General features: G+C 47.8%; 1 protein-coding gene across 3 annotated transcripts in view; it reads right to left on the reverse strand.

Annotated features, from left to right (window-relative positions):
* The window catches only part of slc44a5b (solute carrier family 44 member 5b), a 196793-nt gene extending 176944 nt beyond the window's left edge, over positions 1 to 19849 (reverse strand). For all 3 annotated transcript variants that reach the window (XM_072273265.1, XM_072273269.1, XM_072273266.1), the window contains exon 1: positions 19310 to 19849. In XM_072273265.1, coding sequence (XP_072129366.1) covers positions 19310 to 19343 — 34 coding nt within the window. In that variant the 5' untranslated portion in view covers positions 19344 to 19849. The remainder of the gene's footprint in view (positions 1 to 19309) is intronic.
* Positions 19850 to 22225: the final 2376 nt, after the last annotated feature.

Genomic DNA, 22225 nt, shown 5'->3' on the forward strand with positions numbered 1-22225 from the left:
ATGATTAACCACACTTTGTGCAGTTCTTGATAAAGCTGCCATTCTTATCAGGTCAAAACATGAGCTGCAGAGGATAGCTTGGCAGCTGCCTTTGCTCTAACCTATTTCTGGCAACAGTGACGAGTTATTCTTCACAACCGCCGTACGCTGGACATGAACAGACAAGATACACTTGGAAAGTGTTCCTATTCTCAGCCTACAGACCCAGATATTTTCATCAGCGTCCGGGCAGATCAGCTTTCTACCAAACACTAGTTTCCTGTTCAGGAAACATTCAAACATTCACGTGTAGGCAGATCTCCAAAACCAGGTACTATCTCTGCTCACACCAACAGCTCCTCCCCATCCCAACACCACTACCGTCAACACCCCAAGCTTATCGTGCCGTAGGGATAGAAACATAGCTGCAGAGCACAGATTTCAAATGGTAACGAGAAGGCATACAGAAGTAAGAAAAATAATCTGATCGAGTACTGTCAGAACAACTCAGTAAGACCAGAGAATTGATTATGGACTTCAGTTTTCACCTCGATGAGAACTGGTCTGTGTTCCCTTGATTTCCCCTTCCCGAAGCCCACAATCAACTGGGGGGGCGGGGGTGGAAATCACAGCTGCACAGCAAGATCCCACAAGCAGCAACTAGTTCATCTGTAAATTTAGCTGTGACATGGGATATTATAGCTCGGGGTGTTGGAGTTCATAGTTCAATTCCGGCATCCTCCGTAAGCACGTTCCCTCCAGTGAGCGTGTGGGTTTCCTCCGACAGTCTAACCACGGTTCAGCATCAGAAACAAGTTTAATATCACCAGTATATGTCCTGAAATTTGTTGTTATGCAGCAGCACTACATTGCAATACAGAATAATAAACACTGCAAATTTCAGTAAATATATATCCTATATAAAATATAAATTAAATAAGTAGAGCAAAAAGAGAAAAAAATAGTAGTGAGGTAGTGTTCATGGGTTCAATGTCCATTCACAAATCTGATGGCAGTGGGGAAGTTAGTGAGTTAATAAGTCATTGTAAATTATCCTGTGATTAGGCTAAAATAGGTGGGTTGCTGGGCAGCACAGCTCAGAGGGGCCGAAGGGTCTGTACCGCACGGCAGAAGAGCACTGTATCCTTACATAAATAAGGAAATGTTGCTAATGTGCCCACCTCGGCCACAATGTCTGGCAGCTCACTCCTTTGTGTGGAGAAGCTGCTCTCGATGTCCCTTTTAAATCTCTCACCTTCAATGTTAAACCCTGCGCTAATGTTTTAGCACCCCCTTCCTAGGAAAAAAGACAGCTTGAACCACTGGCCATTGTCCTGATACAAGAGGAGAGAGTCATGCAGTATGAAAACAAAGGGGTACAGGTTTAAGACGAAAGGAAGGAGGGAAGTCAGTGGTAATTTTTTTTGTAATATCTGGCACTCACTGCCAGGGTAGGAGGAATCAGACACGGTCACTGTGCTTAAGAGGCATTTGGGCTCCATCATGGGCACTGGCCTCCTCAGCATCGAGGACACCTTCAAAAGGCAATGCCTCAAAAAGGCAGTATCCATCATTGAGGACCCCCTCACCCAGGGCATGCCCCCTTCTCATTGTTACCATCAGGGAGGAGGGACAGGAGCCTGAAGACACACATTCAACACTTCAGGAACAGCTTCTTCCTCTCTACCATCCGTTTTCTGAATGGACACTGAACCCATGAACACCACCTCAGTATATAAGCAACATACACAAAAAATGCTGAACGCAGCAGGCCAGGCAGCATCTATAGGAAGAGGTACAGTCAACGTTTCGGGCCGGGACCCTTCGTCAGGACTGTACCTCTTCCTAGAGATGCAAACACGAGGAAATCTGCAGATGCTGGAAATTCAAGCAACGCACATCAAAGTTGCTGGTGAATGCAGCAGGCCAGGCAGCATCTCTAGGAAGAGGTACAGACCTGACGAAGGGTCTCAGCCTGAAACGTCGACTGTACCTCTTCCTAGAGATGCTGCCTGGCCTGCTGCGTTCACCAGCATCTTGTGTGTGTTGCTTGCTGCAGATTTCCTCACGTCTGTGTTTTTAACCTCAGTATATATTTCTTTTTGCTCTCTTTTTGCACTACTTAATTTAATTTTTAATGTATATTTCTTATTGTATTTTATATTTTTTACTATTATGTCTTGCAATATGTACACTGCTGCTGCAAAACAACAATTTTCACAACGCTTGTCTGGTACTGACTCAGACACTTACATAAGCAAGGAATTTAAGGGTACAGAGCTGCTGCAGGCAAGTGGGCCAGCATGAATGTGTTGGGCCAAAGGGTCTGTTTCCACTCTGTGACCCCTGGAGAACTCCTAGATTTCAAAGTAAATTTAATATCAAAGTGTCCATACAGAACCCTGACATTCATTTTGGCAGGCATTCACAGTAAAAAGAAACAAATAAAAAAAAACGACATTAAATATCGAGAACATGATATGAAGAGTCCTTGAAAATGAGTCCATAGGTTGTGGGAACATTTCAATGATGGGGTGAGTGAATTTGAGTGAAGTTATCCCCTCTGGTTCAGGAGTCTGATGGTTGAGGGGTAATAGCTGTTCCTGAACCTGGTGGTGTGGGTCCTGAGGTTCCTGTACCTCCTTCCTGATGGTTGAGGGGTAATAACTGTTCCTGAACCTGGTGGTGTGAGTCCTGAGGCACCTGTACCTTCTTCCTGATGGCTGCAGTGAGAAGAGAGCCTGGCCTGATGGCGGGGGTCCCTGATGATGGCTACTGCTGTCCTGAGACCCCCATACATATCTTCCCCAAAATTAGCGGGTCTACGGTGGAAGTGTAAAAGTGGCCTTTGCCTAGTTCCTACCCAGAGTAAAGGACTTTTACACTATGTCACAGAAACAAGCCTATCAGCCCACTAAGCCAATGCATATACATCAGACACCCAGCTACACCAACACCATTCCCCAGCACTCCCTGCTCTGCCTTGAAGATTAAAGGCAGACTCCGACATGATGCCATGAACATCAATTTCACCAGCTTCTGGTAATCTCTCCCCTCCCCTTCCTTCTTCTTTGTTTCCCCACTCCAGCCTCTTCCCTCATCTCCTCGCCTGCCTTTCACCTCCCCTGGTGCCTCTCCTCCTTCTCTTTCTCCCATAGTCCACTCTCCTGTCTGATCAGATTCCTCCTTCTTCAACCTTTGCCCTTTCAACCTATCACCACACAGCTTCTTACTTCACCCCTCCCCTAAACACATGGCTTGACCAATCACCTTCTAGCTTGTCCTCCTTCCCTTCCCCCACCTTCCAATTCTGGTGTCTACCCCCTTCCTTCCCTGTTCTGATGAAGGGTCTCTCCATCACAGAGGCTGACTGACCTACTGAGTTTCTGCGGCATTTTGTGGGTGTTGCTTTGGAGGTTCAAGTGCTCGTCTCAACATTTCCTCAATGCGAGAGACTCTGTCTCCTTCAACCCCTCAGGCAGTGAGTTCCAGATTCCAACCCCCTCTGGGGTGGAGGGGGGAAGAAAAATCCCCCTCATCTCCGCTCTAAGCCTCCAAATCCACATCTTCAAGTAATGCCCCCTAACTTGATAGAGGTGTACAACATGATAAGAGGCAAATATTAGAACCATAGAACCATAGAAACTACAGCACAGAAACACAAACAACAGGAATTCTGCAGATGCTGGAAATTCAAGCAACACACATAAAAGTTGCTGGTGAACGCAGCGGGCCAGGCAGCATCTCTAGGAAGAGGTGCAGTCGATGTTTCAGGCCGAGACCCTTCGTCAGGACTAACTGAAGAGTGAGTAAGGGATTTGAAAGTTGGAGGGGGAGATCCAAAATCGATCTCCCCCTCCAACTTTTGGATCTTCCCCTCCAACTTTCAAATCCCTTACTCACTCTTCCTTCAGTTAGTCCTGACGAAGGGTTTCGGCCTGAAACGTCGACTGCACCTCTTCCTAGAGATGCTGCCTGGCCCGCTGCATTCACCAGCAACTTTTATGTGTGTTGACAGCACAGAAACAGGCCTTTTGGCCCTTCTTGGCTGTGCCGAACCATTTTCTGTCTAGTCCCACTGACCTGCACACGGACCATATCCCTCCATACACCTCCCATCCATGTATCTGTCCAATTTATTCTTAAATGTTAAAAAAGAACCCGCATTTACCACCTCGTCTGGCAGCTCATTCCACACTCCCACCACTCTCTGTGTGAAGAAGCCCCCGCTAATGTTCCCTTTAAACTTTTCCCCCCTCACCCTTAACCCATGTCCTCTGGTTTTTTTCTCCCCTTGCCTCAGTGGAAGAAGCCTGCTTGCATTCACTCTATCTATACCCATGGTAATTTTATATACCTCCATCAAATCCCCGCTCATTCTTCTACGTTCCAGGGTGATTTATACTTGTGTGTACAGGTTACACCGCAGCCTATGCCGTAGGCCTGATTTATACTTTTGCGTAGCCCTACGTCGTAGCGAGCATGCGTAGTTGTGTCTGCGTTGCTCTGCAATTCACTGCCAAGACGCTAGCTGGCGGTGGGGTTTCTATGCCACTGTGTTGAGTTTCTTCGTGACAGACATGGACGAGGAAATGCATTTCAAATATTTTCAGATGTCGGCAGGTAGATTTGACGATTTGGTTCATCGTCTCCAACCAGTTACTTTGCATCAGTGTACAGTCATGGCGGAGAAAAGCAACCGGAAATGCATAGGAGGAAATGCGATGCTACCAAGCGGACCAATCACAGTTGTTGCAGTCTGCGTCGCCGCGACATGTGAGTTACATTTTTGGGGATGTGCACGTCACCCTACGGCGTAGGGTACACGGTACCTACGGCGTACATTTGACACAGAAGTATAAATTGGGCTTTAGTCGCCAGCCAGAGACATTTCCTGGCTAGACTGAGAGAGCATAATGTTCAAGATTCCAAGATTGTTTAATGTCATTTCCAGTACACAAATGTAATAAATCACAATAAATATAAGTACATGTTGTTGGTGAGTACATAAGACAGTTTACCTACATAGACTGATTGTTTGTCCAGAAAGCGACGCTAGGCACAGGAGTGTCTGTACACAAGGCGACTGATGGGAAATGATAAAAGTAGTGGTGGCTGGGGTGTGGAGGGGTGGGTTACTGAGTGCGTGGGGGAGGGTCAGCGGGTGTGCGGGGGAGTTTAATGTGATTGGAGGAAAGTATAGAGGGATGTCAGAGGTAATTTTTTTTAAAAGACAGAGAGTGGTGGGAGTGTGAAATGCCCTGCCTGGTGTGGTGGCAGAGGCAAAAGTAGAGCCTTTCAGATAGGCATATGGTTGATAGACAAATGGAGGGTTATGTGGGAGGGAAGGGTTAGATTGATATTCGCGTAGGTTAGAAGGTTAGCACAACGCTGTGGGCTGAAGGGCCTGTACTGCTCTGTACTGTTCTGTGTCCTGTACTCACTCCCAGGCACCTGAAGCTCACAACCATCTCCACCTCAGCAACACTGATACAAGTGGTGAATCTGTGAAATTCGTTGCCACAGGCAGCTGTGGAGTCCAAGTCATCGGCTATATTTAAAGCAGAGATTCGTGATTGGTCAGGGCATGAAGGGATACGGGGAGAAAGCAGGAGACTGGGGCTGAAAGGAAAATTGGATCAGCCATGATGAAACAGCAGAGCAGACTTGATGGGCCAAATGGCCTAATTCTGCTCCTATATCTTATGGTCTGAAGGTACAAACAGGAACACTAAGGAGCAGGGGACGGAAGGTTTGATCAAAGGGTGGATTTGAGGGAGCAAAGGACCAAATAGGTGCCAGAGGAGGAATTCCACATCAAAAAATGTGTTACAAGGTGTGACAACACTTTTTTTTGATAAATTGCAGCCATCTGGGACCTGAGATTAGTTCATTAATATTGATAAAAGTCTTTAGCTAATGATGTAAGTCCCATTCTTCGATTAGCCCCTATCACTCTAAACTGCACCAGCATCTGCTTAGTAATTAAATCATTTCGCCGCCTTAGCTCAGAGAACTTTCTTCAGACTGCAGAGTCCGTGACAGATTAACTTTACCCAGCCAAGTGCGGCAGGGGAAAAATCAAAGGGATCCAAACGCCTCCGATTAATTGACGCTTGTCACTTGGATCTGTTCTAGAAAGTTCAGACAGATTCCAACACATCTGCGTTTGAATTGACAAAGGGCCACTGTGTGTGCCCACTCGGCAGAGAAGGCTGCTGCAGTCATTAGCATTCAGGGCCATTGCTCATCTGATATGTACAGGGAAGCAGGCACAGGGACACCATTCAGACCCTCTGTCAGAGGAACACTAGACACAGCAGTGTCTGTACACAAGGTGACTGACAGGAGATGAGAAAGTCGCGGTGGTTGGGGGTGTGGAGGCGTGGGTTAGAGCTTGGAGGTGTTGTTCTTCCCAATCTCCCAGTCTACAAACGATAGTGCCCCCTCCTCCAGCTCTCAGGGGCTCTGGGTAGTACAGTATCACAGCAGTCAGTGTAACAGTGTTTCACTTCCAGCTTCCTGGGCTCAGTTCCTGCCATCGTCTGCAAGGAATTTGTACCTTCTCCCTGTGAACACACGGGTTTTCTTCTGGTGCTCTGGTTTCCTCCCACATTGCAAAGACATACGGGCTAGTAGGTTAACTGGTTGGGATGGAAAAGCCTGTTACCAAGAGTATCTCTTCGGTGTTGCCGTAAAACTCCACTCAACATCTTCAAGAAAACAACATTTCCCAGAGACATATAAGACCATAAGACATGGGACCAGAATGAGGCCATTTGGCCCGTTGAGTCTGCTCTACATTCAATCATATTTGATCCTTTTTCCCCTCTTCAGCCCCAATTCCCGTAACCTTTGATGCCATGTCCAATCAAGAATCTATCAATCTCTGCCTTAAATACACCCAACAACCCGGCTTCCACAGCTGCATGTGGCAACAAATTCCACAAATTCACCACCCTTTGACTAAAGAAATGTCTTCGCATCTCTGTTTTGGATGGATGCCCCTCTATCTGGAGGCTGTGCCCTCTTCTCCTTGTCCTCTCCCACCATGGGAAACATCCTTTCCACATCTATCATGTCTAGGCCTTTCAACATTTGAAAGTCTTCAGTGAGATTCCACCCCCTACCCCCGATCCTGTTGAATTCCAGTGAGTACAGGCCCAGAGCCATCAAACATTCCTCGTACGATAACCCTTTCATTCCCGGAATCATCCTTGTGAAAGTCCTCTGAACCCTCTCCAATGCCAGCACATCTTTTCTATGATAAAGAGCCCACAATTGTTCACAGTACCCCCTCCCACTTTCAAATCTCTTACTAGCTCTTCCTTCAGTTAGTCCTGATGAAGGGTCTCGGCCTGAAACGTCAACTGTACCTCTTCCTAGAGATGCTGCCTGGCCTGCTGCGTTCACCAGCAACTTTTATGAGTGTTGCTTGAATTTCCAGCATCTGCAGAATTCCTCATGTTTCCGTGTTCACAGTACTCCCCACTTCCCCCACCAACCCACCTTCCCCCCTCACCCAGTCTCACCTATCACCTCCCAGCCTCTCATTTCACACCCCACTTCCCCACCAACCCACCTTCCCCCTCACCTGGTCTCACCTATCACCTCCCAGCTCCTCACTTCACTCCCCACTTCCCCCAGCAACCCACCTTCCCCCTCACCTATCACCTCCCAGCCTCCCACTTCACTCCCCACTTCCCCACCAACCCACCTTCCCTCTCACCTGGTCTCACCTATCAGCTCCCAGCTCCTCACTTCACTCCCCACTTCCCCCACCAACCCACCTTCCCCCTCACCTGGTCTCACCTATCACCTCCCAGCTCCTCACTTCACTCCCCACTTCCCCCCAGCAACCCATCTTCCCCCTCACCTATCACCTCCCAGCCTCTCACTTCACTCCCCACTTCCCCACCAACCCACCTTCCCCCCTCACCCGGTCTCACCTATCACCTCCCAGCCTCTCACTTCACACCCCACTTCCCCACCAACCCACCTTCCCCCTCACCTGGTCTCACCTATCACCTCCCAGCTCCTCACTTCACTCCCCACTTCCCCCAGCAACCCACCTTCCCCCTCACCTATCACCTCCCAGCCTCTCACTTCACTCCCCACTTCCCCACTAACCCACCTTCCCTCTCACCTGGTCTCACCTATCAGCTCCCAGCTCCTCACTTCACTCCCCACTTCCCCCACCAACCCACCTTCTCCCTCACCTGGTCTCACCTATCACCTCCCAGCTCCTCACTTCACTCCCCACTTCCCCCAGCAACCCATCTTCCCCCTCACCTATCACCTCCCAGCCTCTCACTTCACTCCCCACTTCCCCACCAACCCACCTTCCCCCTCACCTGGTCTCACCTATCACCTCCCAGCTCCTCACTTCACTCCCCACTTACCCCAGCAACCCACCTTCCCCCTCACCTATCACCTCCCAGCCTCTCACTTCACTCCCCACTTCCCCACCAACCCACCTTCCCCCTCACCTGGTCTCACCTATCACCTCCCAGCTCCTCACTTCACTCCCCACTTCCCCCAGCAACCCACCTTCCCCCTCACCTATCACCTCCCAGCCTCTCACTTCACTCCCCACTTCCCCACTAACCCACCTTCCCTCTCACCTGGTCTCACCTATCAGCTCCCAGCTCCTCACTTCACTCCCCACTTCCCCCACCAACCCACCTTCTCCCTCACCTGGTCTCACCTATCACCTCCCAGCTCCTCACTTCACTCCCCACTTCCCCCAGCAACCCATCTTCCCCCTCACCTATTACCTCCCAGCTCCTCACTTCACTCCCCACTTCCCCCAGCAACCCACCTTCCCCCTCACCTATCACCTCCCAGCCTCTCACTTCACTCCCCACTTCCCCACCAACCCACCTTCCCCCTCACCTGGTCTCACCTATCACCTCCCAGCTTCTCACTTCACTCCCTCCACCTTCTTATTCGTGCTCCTGCCCCCTTCCTTTCCAGTCCTGGTGAAGAGTCTCAGCCTGAAACATCAACTGTTTATACGTTTCCGCAGATGCTGCCTCACCAGTTGAGTTCTTCTAGTACTGTGTGTGTTGCTCTGTATTTCCAGCATCTGCAAAACCTCTTCTTTTTATGACTTTTAAGCAACATTTTTGCTGTCTACCTGCACTGCACTATCTCTGTAACCGAAACACAAGATTCTGCATTTGTTATTTTTAACTGCCTCAGTGTAATGTGCTGTGGAATGATCTGACCAGTATGAATAGAAGGCAAGATACAGTTTTCACTGTGCCTCAGCCGACATGACAATAACCCAATTCCAACACATGGCACGAGCAAGCTGGATGGTACGCAAAAGGTGGAAGAGTAATGGCTTTACAGCATCGGCGATACTGATCAGGGTTCAGTTCCCGCTGCCATCTGCAAGAATTTTGCACATTCTCCCCATGACCGTGTGGATTTCCCCTGGTTCCCTCCCACATTCCAGACGAACAGTAAGATTATTTGGTACGTCTTCGGACTGTGCAAACAAACAGGACACCCAAAGGAATCCCACACAATCTACGGGGAGGACGTACAGAGATAGACTCTTTATGGACACCTCCAGAATTAGCTTTGCGCTAACCACCACACTACCATGGCACACAAGTTGTCAGTGTGCTATGCTATCGCTGGAAGGGCGGCAACAAATGCAGGCGGCCAGCAACACATTCTCGGACTACTTTGGTCGTTGACAGAAATAGCGCATTTCACGGGGTTTCAATGTACATGTGACAAATAAAGCTAACCTTTAACTTTAAAAGCTTTTCACTGCATCTCAGTACATGTGACCATAAGAACCTAATACACAGCCAGACAAACAAGGAATATGAAGCTCAGGAGAAGAACTAAGACATTCGGCCCATTGAGTCTGCTCTGCTATTCCATCAACGCTGATTTAATATCCCACTCAACCCCATTTCCCTGCCCTCTCCCCCAACCTTTGATGCCCTGACTATTCAAGAACCTGGCAACCTCCACTTTAAATATACCCGATGACTTGAAAGCCACAGGCATCTGTGGCAATGAATTCCACAGATTCATTACCCTGCCTAAAGAACTTCCTCTTCATCTCTGTTCTGAATGTATGTTCTTCTATACTGAAGCTGTGCCTTCTGGTCCTAGACTCCTCCACTATCGGGAGCATGCTCTCCACATCCCCTCTATCGAGGCCTTTTACTATTCGATAGGTTTTAGTGAGTTCCCACCCCTTTCCATCATTCTTCTAAACTCACTGAGTAAGGTCTAAAGCTATCAAACGCTCCTCATACCCTTTCATTCCCAGGATCATCCTTGTGAGCCTCCTCTGGACCCCATATGCAGTGGATTCCAGCTAATTGGAACCAGTACATTTTGGTCAAATTGAGCAGCTGCCCCAATTAGCCAAACTTTCACGGAAACAGTTGAAAAAGTATTAGCAAAAAGACGAACTACCATTTAACTGTGTAACAAACTATGTATTTAAATGAAATACGGAACAAATTAGACTACCAATACTACTACAGTACTATAAAACTGTGTATTAGTTCCAAATAGTTATCAACAGAGAAATTCATCCAGTGTACGCTGCCGTGATCTTTTGATTGACAGGAAATGAACAAAATCAGTGCAGATAATAGACTGCCTTCATACAATGCATCCTCCAAATCTTCATTTTCATTTTCACATTCAAGATGATTGTTGATACCTTCAAATTCTTCCTGGTTCCTAACTTGTTGAAATAGTGAAATTGTTCAATTTTCACTCAGAATTTGATTTATTATCACCGGCATGTGTCGTGAAATTTGTTAATTTAGCAGCAGCAGTTCAATGCGATAGACAATATAGAAAAAACAATAAATAAATAAATAAATAAGTAAATCAATTACAGTATATGTATGTGGGCATGTGTGAGCACATGGCCAAGTGGTTAAGGCATTCGACTAGCGATCTGAAGGTCGTGAGTTCACAACACTTTGCCCCAGCCGAGGCAACGTGTTGTGAGCAAGGCACTTAATCACACGTTGCTCTGCGACAACACTGGTGCCAAGCTGTATGGGTCCTAATGCCCTTCCCTTGGACAACCTTGGTGTGTTGGAGAGGAGAGACTTGCAGCATGGGCAACTGCTGGTCTTCCATACAACCTTGTCCAGGCCTGCGCCCTGGAGAGTGAAGACTTTCCAGGCGCAGATCCATGGTCTCGCAAGACTAACAGATGCCTTTACTATATTATGTGGAATAGATTAAAAATTATTTAAAAAAAACAGAAATAATATATAATTTAAAAAGTGAGGTAGTGTTCAGGGGTTCATTGTCCATTTAGGAATCAGATGGCAGAGGGAAAGAAGCTGTTCCTGAATCATTGAGTGTGTGCCTTCAGGCTTCTGTACCTCCTGCCTGATGCTAACAATGAGAAAAGGGCATACCATAGGGCTGGGGGGTCCTTAATAACGGATGCTACCTTTCTGAGACACCGCTCCTTGAAGATGTCCTGGGTACTTTGTACCCAAGATGGAGCCGACTAACTTTACAACCCTCTGCAGCTTCTTTCAGCCCTGTGAAGTAGCCCCCCCACACCAGACGGTGATGCAGCCTGTCAGAACACTCTCCACGGTACATCGATAGAAGTTTTTGAGCATTTTTGTTGACATACCAAATCTCTTCAAACTCCTAAAGTATAGTCACTGTCTTGCCTTCTTTATAACTGCATCAATATGTTGGGACCAGGTTAGATCCTCAGAGATCTTGACACCCAGGAACTTGAAACTGCTCACTATCTCCACTTTTGATCCCTTTATGAGGATTACTCTTCCTGAAGTCCACAATCAGCTCTTTTGTCTTACCGACGTTGAGTGCAGTCATCATTATAGAGAGAGTAGAGCAGTGGGCTAAGCACACACCCCTGAGGTGCACCAGTGTTGATCGTCAGTGAGGAGGAGATGTTATCACCAATCCTCACAGACTGTGGTCTTCTGGTTAGAAAGTCGAGGATCCAATTGCAGAGGGAAGTACTGAGGACCAGGTTCTGTAACTTCTCAATCAGGATTGTGGGAATGATAGTGTTAAATGTTGAGTTATAGTCGATGAACAGCATCCGGACATTGGTGTTTGTGTTGTCCAGGTGGTCTAAAGCCATGTGAAGAGTCACTGAGATTGCACCTGCCGTCGACCTATTGCGGCAATAGGCAAATTACAATAGGTCCAGGTCCTTGCTGAGGCAGAAGTTCAGTCTAGTCCCGACCAACCTCTCAAAGCATTATCACAGTCAATGTGAGTGCTACCGGTTGATAGGCATTAAGGCAGCTCACATTATTCTTCTTCGGCACTGGTATAATTGTTGCCTTTTTGAAGCAAGTGGGAACTTTCGCCCATAGCGGTGAGAGGTTGAAAGTGTCCTTGAATACTCCCGCTAGTTGGTTGGCACAGGTTTTCAGAGCCTTACCAGGTACTCCACTGGGACCTTCCGCCTTGTGAGGGTTCACTCTCTTTAACGACAGTCTAATATCAGTCTCTGAGACAGAGATCACAGTGTTATCAAGTGCGGCAGGGATCTTCACAGCTGTAGTTATATTTTCCCTTTCAAAGCAGGCATAGAAGGTGTTGAGTTCATCTGGTAGTGATGCATCGCTGCCATTCATGCTACTGGGTTTTGCTTTGTAGGAGGTAATGTCTTGCAAACCCTGCCAGAGTTGTTGTACATCCGATGTCACCTCCAACCTCGTTCGAGATTGTCTTTTCACCCTTGAAATAGCCCTTTAGCCCTCCGCAAGTCATACCTGGTTTTCTGATACAGACCTGGGTTGCCAAACTTGAATGCCACAGATCTAGCCTTCAGCAGACAACGTACCTCCTGGCTCATCCACGGCTTTTGATTTGGGAATGTACGGCCATTTCTGGCATCTCCAAGCCTGAATGCTTGAAACCGCAGAGAGCAACAGTTCTGAATTGTTTTACTGCTTATTTCTCAGCAACAATCGGTGACAAAAATCACTGTGTTCTGAGCACAGACATACAGAGCTGTTCACTCTAAGCACGGCGTTGTGACTAGCGGCCACACGAATGCATGTGACTGGCACTAGTTAGACACTAGCAACAGTCCTTTATCCCAATTAAGTGGCACAGAGTCTCAAATAAATACGGGATCTCTGGCTATTTTCTCGGTTAGTGCTTGCTCTTTAAGAGCTGTCCCAAATTAGAGGCTGCCTAAAATAACCGATGGCCCAATTAACCAGAATCCACTGTATAAGGATGGGTGATGTCAGCAAGGTGATGGGCAAAGGGCCAGGTTCAGTGTTTAATACCCATTTCTGAATGCCCTTCTGTTTTTAATCTCCCTCCTCGCTGCACTCAAACCCATCACCAAACAGTCTCGCATAGATCGGGGTTTCTCCTCACATAATGAGCTCACTCCCAGAGCTGGCGTATTACCAACTCTATGAATCACCAAAACCTGTAACAGCCCATCAAACCTGCTCCACTGTTCTGTTAGGTCATGTCCTGATCCCCCCTCAACTGCAGCCGCTCCCCTTGGACCCACCATCCTCAATACCCTATCACAGAACAGAGATTACAGTACAGTGCAGGGGCTACCAAATCCATCATGGCTGATTTATTTCCCCTCTCAACCCTGCTCTCCTGCCTTCTCCTTGACACCTTCAGTAATCAGGAGCCTATCAACCTCCACTTTAAATATACCCAATGACTTGGCCTCCACAGCTGTCTGTGGCAATAAATTCCACAGATTCACCACCCTCTGGATAAAGAAATCCTCTTCATCTGCTCCAAAGCGACATCCTTGTATTCGGGAGCTGTGCCCTATGGTTCTAGATCTCTCCAAAATAGGAACTATCCCCTCTATTTCTGCTCTCTCCAGGCCTTTCAACATTCAATGGGTTTAGAGCTCTTTCCTGCTGGGACACTCAGAACTCCACCTTGGCATCAGCTGGGGTTCATACCCCAAACACCAGATTGAGTTGGACTCTCTGATCTGGCATTCCAGAGCAGGATCTAGCTCTGCCCATTCCCCCCACTTCCCCTCACCCCCAGCTACAGTCCACAGTGGTGCTCTGGCCCTGTATCTTACTTCTCAAGTTAAACTCCAACACCGCACTGTTGCCTGTGGCACTTCACCTACCTGACCACTGCCCTGAAGTCAAAGATCATTGAACATAACAGCGCATTACAGGCCCTTCAGCCCACAATGTTGTGCTGGCCTTTTAAATTACTCTCAGATCACCCTAACCTTTCCCTCCCACATAGCACTGCATGTTTCTATCATCCTTAAATGACCCTAACGTACCTACTTCTACCACCACCCCAGAGCACGTTCCACACACACACCACCCTGTGTAAAAAATATTCCTCTGACATCCTTGCTGTACGTTCCTCTGATCACCTTGAAATTACCCCTCCTAATACTCACCATTTCCACCCGAATGAAAAAGTTCATATGACTATAGACAAAGGAACAGAATTAAGCTATTTGGCCCATGGAATCTGCTCTGCTATTCCATCATGGCTGATCTATTATCTGTCTCAATCCCATTCTCCTGGTTCTTTCCAAACACTTTGATGCCCTGACTATTCAGCACCTATTTACCTCCACCTTAAACATGTCAAAAGTCTCCAACTATCCACTTGATCTATGCCTCTTATCATCTCGAACCCCTCTAAAAGGTCACCAGTTTCCTTCCTTATAGCAAGATGTTTACGGACTGCACAGGAGCGTAGTGGTTAGCACAACACATTACAGCCCCAGCGTCCCAGACTCATTTTCCGCCACCAGTGTGTCCTGTGTGGGTTTCCTCCGGGTGCTCTGGTTTCCTCCCACAGTCCAAAGACAGTGGTTAGTAGGGTAATTGGGCATTGTAATTGGGGGTTGCTGAAAAGTGTGGCTCGAGGGGCCAGAGGGCCTATTCCAGGCTGTATCTCAATAAATAAATAAATTTGTTTTTTGTGCATCTCAGTGCAGTGCTGCCACAAAACAACACATTTCACAACATACTGTATGCCAGCAATATTCAACCCCGTTCTGATTCAACCATCAGGAGCCTGCAGATCCTCACTCAACAGTTTAGAAACTGCTTCTTCCCCTCCGCCGTCAGATTTCTGAAAGCCATGAAAACAACCTTACTCTTCATCTTTTGGACTGTTTCTACATTTTGCAGCTTGTGCTAATTTTATGTATTCCAACGTACTGCTGCCACAGAGCAACACACTTCACAACATATGTCACTGATAATAAACCCGACGCCAATTCCTGTCAACTCCCCCCCGATTCCAGCCCTCACCTACACACTGGAGACAATTCACCCACCTATCCACACATATTTGGGAGGTGGACGAAACCCACGTGCTCACATGGAGAACGTGCAAACTCCACACAGACAGTGCCAGAGGTTGGGATCAAGCCCGGGTCTCTGAAGATGCTCCAACATCCTGGGTGGGATTTGAAACATAGAAAACCTACACCACAATACAAGCCCTTCGGCCCACAAAGCTGTGCTGAACACGTCCTTACCTGAGAAATTACCTAGGCTTACCCATAACCCTCTATTTTTCTGAGCTCCATGTATCCATCCAGGAGTCTCTTAAAAGACCCTATCGTATCCGCCTCCACCACCGCTGCCGGCAGCCCACGCACTCGCCACTCTCTGCATAAAAAACTTACCCCTGACATCTCCTCTGTACCTACTTCCAAGCACCTTAAGACTATGCCCTCTCGTGCCAGCCATTTCAGCCCTGGGAAAAAGCCTCTGACTATCCAAACGATCAATGCCTCTCATTACCTTGTACACCTCTATCAGGTCACCTCTCATCCTTCATCGCTCCAAGGAAAAAAGGCCAAGTTCACTATACCTATTCTCATAAGTCATGCTCCCCAATCCAGGCAAAATCCTTGTAAATCTCCTCTTCTATGGTCTCCACATCCTTCCTGTAGTGAGATGACCAGAACTGAGCACAGTACTCCAAGTGGGGTCTGACCAGGGTCCTATATAGCTGCACATTACCTCTCGGCTCCTAAATTCAATCCCACGATTGATGAAGGCCAATGCACTGTATGCTTTCTTAACCACAGAGTCAATCTGCGCAGCAGCCTTGAGTGTTCTATGGACTTGGACTCCAAGATCCCTCTGATTCGCCACACTGTCTTACCACTAATACTATATTCCGTCATCATATTTGACCTAACAAAATGAACCACCTCACACTTATCTGTGCTGAATTCCATTTGCCACTTGTCAGCCCATTTTTGCATCCTATCAATGTCCTGCTGTAACCTCTGACAGCCCTCCACACTATCCACAACACCTCCAACAAATTTACTAACTCATCCCTCCACTTCCTCATCCAGGTCATCTATAAAAATCATGAAGAGTATGGGTCCCACAACAGATCCCTGAGGCACACCACTGGTCACCAACTTCCATGCAAAATATGACCCGTCCACAACCATTTTTGCCTTCTGTGGGCAAGCCAGTTCTGGATCCACAAAGCAATGTCCCCTTGGATCCCATGCCTCCTTACTTTCTTAATAGGCTTTGCATGGGGTACCTTATCAAATGCCTTGCTGAAATCCATAAACACTACATCTACTGCTCTACCTTCATCAATGTGTTTGGTCACATCCTCAAAAAATTCAATCAGGCTCATAAGGCACAACCTGTCTTTGACAAAGCCATGCTGACTATTCTTAATCATATTATGTCTCTCCAAATGTTCACAAATCCTGCCTCTCAGGATCTTCTCCATTAACTTCAGTGCTGGGTGCTGGGTCCATTGTTATTTGTCATCTATATCAATGATCTGGATGATAATGTGGTAAATTGGATCAGCAAATTTGCTGATGATACAAAGATTGGAGGGGTAGTAGACAGTGAGGAAGGTTTTCAGAACCTGCAGAGGGACTTGGACCAGCTGGAGAAATGGGCTGAAAAATGGCAGATGGAGTTTAATACAGACAAGTGTGAGGTATTGCACATTGGAAGGACAAACCAAGGTAGAACATACAGGATTAATGGTAAGGCACTGAGGAGTGCAGTAGAACAGAGGGATCTGGGAATACAGATACAAAATTCCCCAAAAGTGGCGTCACAAGTAGATAGGGTCATAAAGAGAGCTTTTGGTACATTGGCCTTTATTAAGCAAAGTATTGAGTATAAGAGCTGGAATGTTATGATGAGGTTGTATAAGGCATTGGTGAGGCCGAATCTGGAGTATTGTGTTCAGTTTTGGTCACCAAATTACAGGAAGGATATAAATAAGGTTGAAAGAGTGCAGAGAAGGTTTACAAGGATGTTGCCAGGACTTGACGAAACTCAGTTACAGAGAAAGGTTGAATAGGTTAGGACTTTATTCCCTGGAGCGTAGAAGAATGAGGGGAGATTTGATAGAGGTATATAAAATTATGATGGGTATAGATAGAGTGAATGCAAGCAGGCTTTTTCCACTGAGGTAAGGGGAGAAAAAAACCAGAGGACATGGGTTTAGGGTGAGGGGGGAAAAGTTTAAAGGGAACATTAGCGGGGGGCTTCTTCACACAGAGAGTGGCAGGAGTATGGAATGAGCTGCCAGACGAGGTGGTAAATGTGGGTTCTTTTTTAACATTTAAGAATAAATTGGACAGGTACATGGATGAGAGGTGTATGGAGGGATATGGTCCGTGTGCAGGTCAGTGGGACTAGGCAGAAAATGGTTTGGCACAGCCAAGAAGGGCCAAAAGACCTGTTTCTGTGCTGTAGTTTCTATGGTTTCTATGGGTAACTTACTAACCACTGAAGTAAGACTCACTGGTCTATAATTTCCTGGGCTACCTCTACTCCCTTTCTTGAATAAGGGAACAACATCCGCAATCCTCCAATCCTCCGGAACTTCTCCTGTCCCCATTGATGATGCAAAAATCATCGCCAGAGGCTCAGTAATCTCCTCCCTTGCCTCCTACGTTCTCCCTCAGGACAGAGATCAGCTGAGCCTCCTCGATGCAAGTCTCAGGGCTGGAGATCCAAGAGGATGGGTAACCTCTGGTAATCCCTTCCTGAACCTTCCCTCCTCGAACACTCCCTCGTCACATTGCTTATTCTAACATCTCTCGTAACATTGTGTTCAGTTCTGCTCACCTCCTTTTTGGAAGGATGTGGAGAGGGTGCAGAGGAGATTTACCAGGACGCTGCCTGGGTCAAAGAGCATGTCTTATGAGGATAGGTTGAGTGAGCTAGGGCTTTTCTCTCTGGTGTGAAAGAGGTCAAGAGGTGACATGATAGAAGTGTACAAGGTGGTGAGAGGCATCGATCGTGTGGATAGCCAGAGACTTTTTCCTGAGGCAGAGATGGCTAACACGAGTGGGCACAATCTTGAGATAATTGAACGAAATTATATGGGGGATGTCAGAGATAAGTTTTTTTCCACCCCAGGGGCTGGGAAAGAGAATTGTAGCCGTGTCCTCTTGACATTCCTACATTGAACTACCTCACCCTCAATTGGAGACAGTGTCTCACCGAGTAATTTTACCTCACAACAGGATGGGATGATCAGAGAAGAAAGCCCCTGGAACCAACAATGAGAGAATAAAAGGGCCCTCATCACCCAGGACATGCCCTCTTCTCCTTACTACATGAAGACAGAGACTCAACGTTTCAGGAACAGCTTCTTCCCAGTTGCCACCAGAATTCTGAATGGACAATGAACCCATGAACACTACCTCACTATTTCCTCTCTTATAACACTACTTATTTAATTTATTTTTTATTTATACTTCTTGTAATTTATATTTTTATGTATTATAATGCACTGCTGCAGCAAAACTCCGAATTTCACACAGGTGCCACTGACATTAAGCCGGATCCTGAAAGAGGAGGTAACGCTTAGGAATAATCGGGTTCGTTCAGCCCACTTCTCTCCACAACAGTTGCCCGACCTCCAGCCAGGGAGCAAGTTGGCACGGCCAAGATCACTCCACAGCGGGAACGGAGACCCAACTTCACCGGTCCCCGGAGAGAGCCCAGCGGCGAGGCGGGGGGGGGGGGGTCGTCTGCACTCTGCAAATGGATGAAGTTCCTTGTTTACCTCGCGAGTTCCCTCCGCGGGGAGGGGAGAGGAGGGATAAGGGGGCTCTTTCTTCTCCGGCCACATCGCCCTCCGACCGCTTCCACAACGAAAGCCACAACACACAAAAACACAGCGGGGGCGGGGGGCAAGATGGAAACGTGGGGGCGGTGAAGGCGAGTGGGGAAAGTCTGTACCGTTACAGACAGAGAATGCGCTCCGTCCACCCCCGTTTGAGCCCACAAAACATCCCGGAGACACAGATAAACAAGAGAGTCGGTAACCGTTCTCCTACCGAACACAGACGCCGTTATCTCCTTCCGTGCCATTCTCCCGGCCTGAGGACGGACACGGTGGCCTCTCTCTCCCTCGCTGCCTCTGCCTCTGCCTCTGCCTCTGCCTGCCAGCGTCACTGCATCTTCTCGCCAGTCAGCCTGTGCGATCTGAGAGCTCTCCCGGCATCAGTGTTGGGTCTGCGAGCCACACAAAGGGGCCGGCCGGCTGGCGGCTGGCAGGCAGGCGAGCGCCGTCGCCGTCGCCATCGCTCCCGCAGCCCCACCGTTAGGCGTCTCGCCGCCGAACAAACTTGGGGGGCTGGAGAAGGAAGCCGGGAGTGCAGGGCGCTGCCCCGGACCTGCCGAGTGAACCGCGCTCCTGCTGCCGCTCCCCCGGGCACCGAACCGCCGAGAGTCCACACCGTGATGTGGAGAAACCGGCACGGGGAATCGGTGCTGCAAAAACACACAGCGGGTCGGCAAGCCTCTGTGGGGGAGTTACAGTCGGAGATCTTTCATTGGTCTACAGCACAGAGGGAGGCCGTTCCGCCCATCGTGTCCCTGCTGGCTCTCTAACAGAACCCTCCTTCTCCCACATCCACCCTCTCCTCTTAACAGTTTCCTTCACCTTGACCTTTTTCCTATTACCTGGTCTCACTTATCGTCTTCTAGCTTATACTCCCCCCCCCATCTTCTACTCTGGCTTCTGCCCCCCTTCCTCTCTTGTCTTGGAGTAGGCTGTGTACCCGAAACAGGATAAGGAAGCTACTTCGCCCTCCAACAGTGAAAGCCACACACACAGAAACACAGCGGGGGGGGGGAGTGGGTGAAGGAGGGGAAAGTCTGTACAATTCGGTAGAAGCTGTCTGACCTGCTGAGTTCCTCCAGCATTCTGTGTGTGTGAGGTTCCAACGACAATGTTGTTGGTCTCACAATCTATCTGTCTATGCTTCTCACTGCCTCAGGAAAGCTACCAAGACAATCAAAGACTGTGTCTACCCTGGGCATTCTCTCTTCTCCCATTGGACAGAAAGCCTGAAAGCGCGTACCACCGGGTTCAAGGACATCTTCTAGCCCACTGTTACAAATTATTGAGTGGTCCCCTAGAATGATAAGATGGTCTCTTGACCTCACAATCTACCTCATTACTACCTTGCGCCTTATTGTCTGCCTGCACTGCACTCTCCCTGTAAATGTAACACTTACAGTTATTCAGCATGCTCTTACTGGTCACCTTGTCCTACCCCAATGCACTGTGTACTGAGGATCACCACCTTGTCAAACTGGAGAGGCTTGTGAGTTCCTGAGACCCCAAGAGCAATGCTTTCTGGAGCTTGGCTCCTGGTAGGGCCACCCAGGGTGGTCAGGAGAAGGGGATGGTTCCAGACGAAGAGCGATCCAACCAAGACCTCACTGGTGGAGTTGGCAGGAGATGATGACACATCACAACTGCAGGGGAGGTTGCAGCACTGGGGGGTCCCCAGTCATCTTGCATTCCACGCCATGTCGGGACCCACTAATAGACAACCTCTTATGGAGAATATCATACCCAACTTGAGTGATCACACTACTACCGTGTGTAATAAATTAATCTGCATGGACCATGCACACGGCAAGTTTCATCAACTTAGCAGGACTTTTGACAAGGTCCAAAATACATACATGTAATATTCCTCTTCCATTTCCACCCTCCAGCTCCTGCTGTTCAGCTGCCTAAAAGAAGTAGGCAATTTGCCATCAATGTGCTGGCAGAGGAGAAGGTCCAGAGGAGGTTTCCTATAGTGGAGGAGCCCAGGACTAGAAGCCACAGACTCAGAATAGAGGGATGTCCATTTAGAGCAGAGATGAGGAGGAATTTCTTTAACCAGAGGGTGGTGAATCTGTGGAATTCATTGCCACAGTCGACTGTGGAGGCCAAGTCATTGGGTATAGTTAAAGTGGAGGTTGATAGGTTCTTGATTAGTCAGGGCATCAAAGGTTCTGGGGAGAAGGCAGGAGAATGGGGTTGAGAGGGAAAATAAATCAGCAATGATGGAATGAAGAAGAAGACTTGATGGGCTGAATGGCCTCATTCAGCTCCTGTCTTGTGGTCACAGTCCTGCAGGCAGTGCGTTCCAGATTCCAACCACGCTCTGTGAAATAAAGACCATGCTCAGTATATAGAACAGGAGGAGACCCTTTGGCCCATCATATCAGTGTTGACTGATGCAATCCCATCTGTCTGCACATAGTGTACTCCATTACCTTCCTGTTTATTACCTTCCTCCATTACCTTCCTGTGATGCAATCCCATCTGTCTGCACGGAGACGGTGTACTCCATTACCTTCCTGTTTATATGTCTGTCCAAAAGCACCCATATTGTACTGTCTCAGTACTTTAATATTTGTGTGCTGTAGCACTCACTTTTTATTCGCAGTTATTTTGTAAATAACACTATTCTTTGCATTTCTGGTCAGATGCTAACTGCATTTCATTGGCTTTGTATCTGTACTCGGCACAATGACAATAAAGTTGAATCTAATCCAAACTTTCAAGTCTACGTACACCACTACCCATGGCAGCTCATTTCAGGCACCCATCACTCTCTGTGTTGAAATGCCCCGTACACATCTCCTTTAAACTATCCCCCTCTACCTGACAGCTACCACCTCCAGTATTTAACACGTGAATCAGAATCAGGTTTATCAGGCATGTGTCATGAAATGTTTTAACCTAGCAGCAGCAGTTCAATGCAATACATAGTGCAGAAGAAAAAAAATAATGAACAATGTACAAGACAGGTTTTTCACTATATCTTGATCTGGCTGTCTACACTAACTTTGCCTCTCATAGCTTTGTAGGTCATCAGATGCTGCCTGGCCTGCTGAGAGTTTTAAGAGCACAGAACAGGCTGTTCAACCCATGATGTTGTGGCAACTTTTTAACCTAACCCAAG

Source organism: Mobula birostris, chromosome 12, assembly GCF_030028105.1.
Source record: "Mobula birostris isolate sMobBir1 chromosome 12, sMobBir1.hap1, whole genome shotgun sequence".
Taxonomy (NCBI): Eukaryota; Metazoa; Chordata; class Chondrichthyes; order Myliobatiformes; family Myliobatidae; genus Mobula; species Mobula birostris.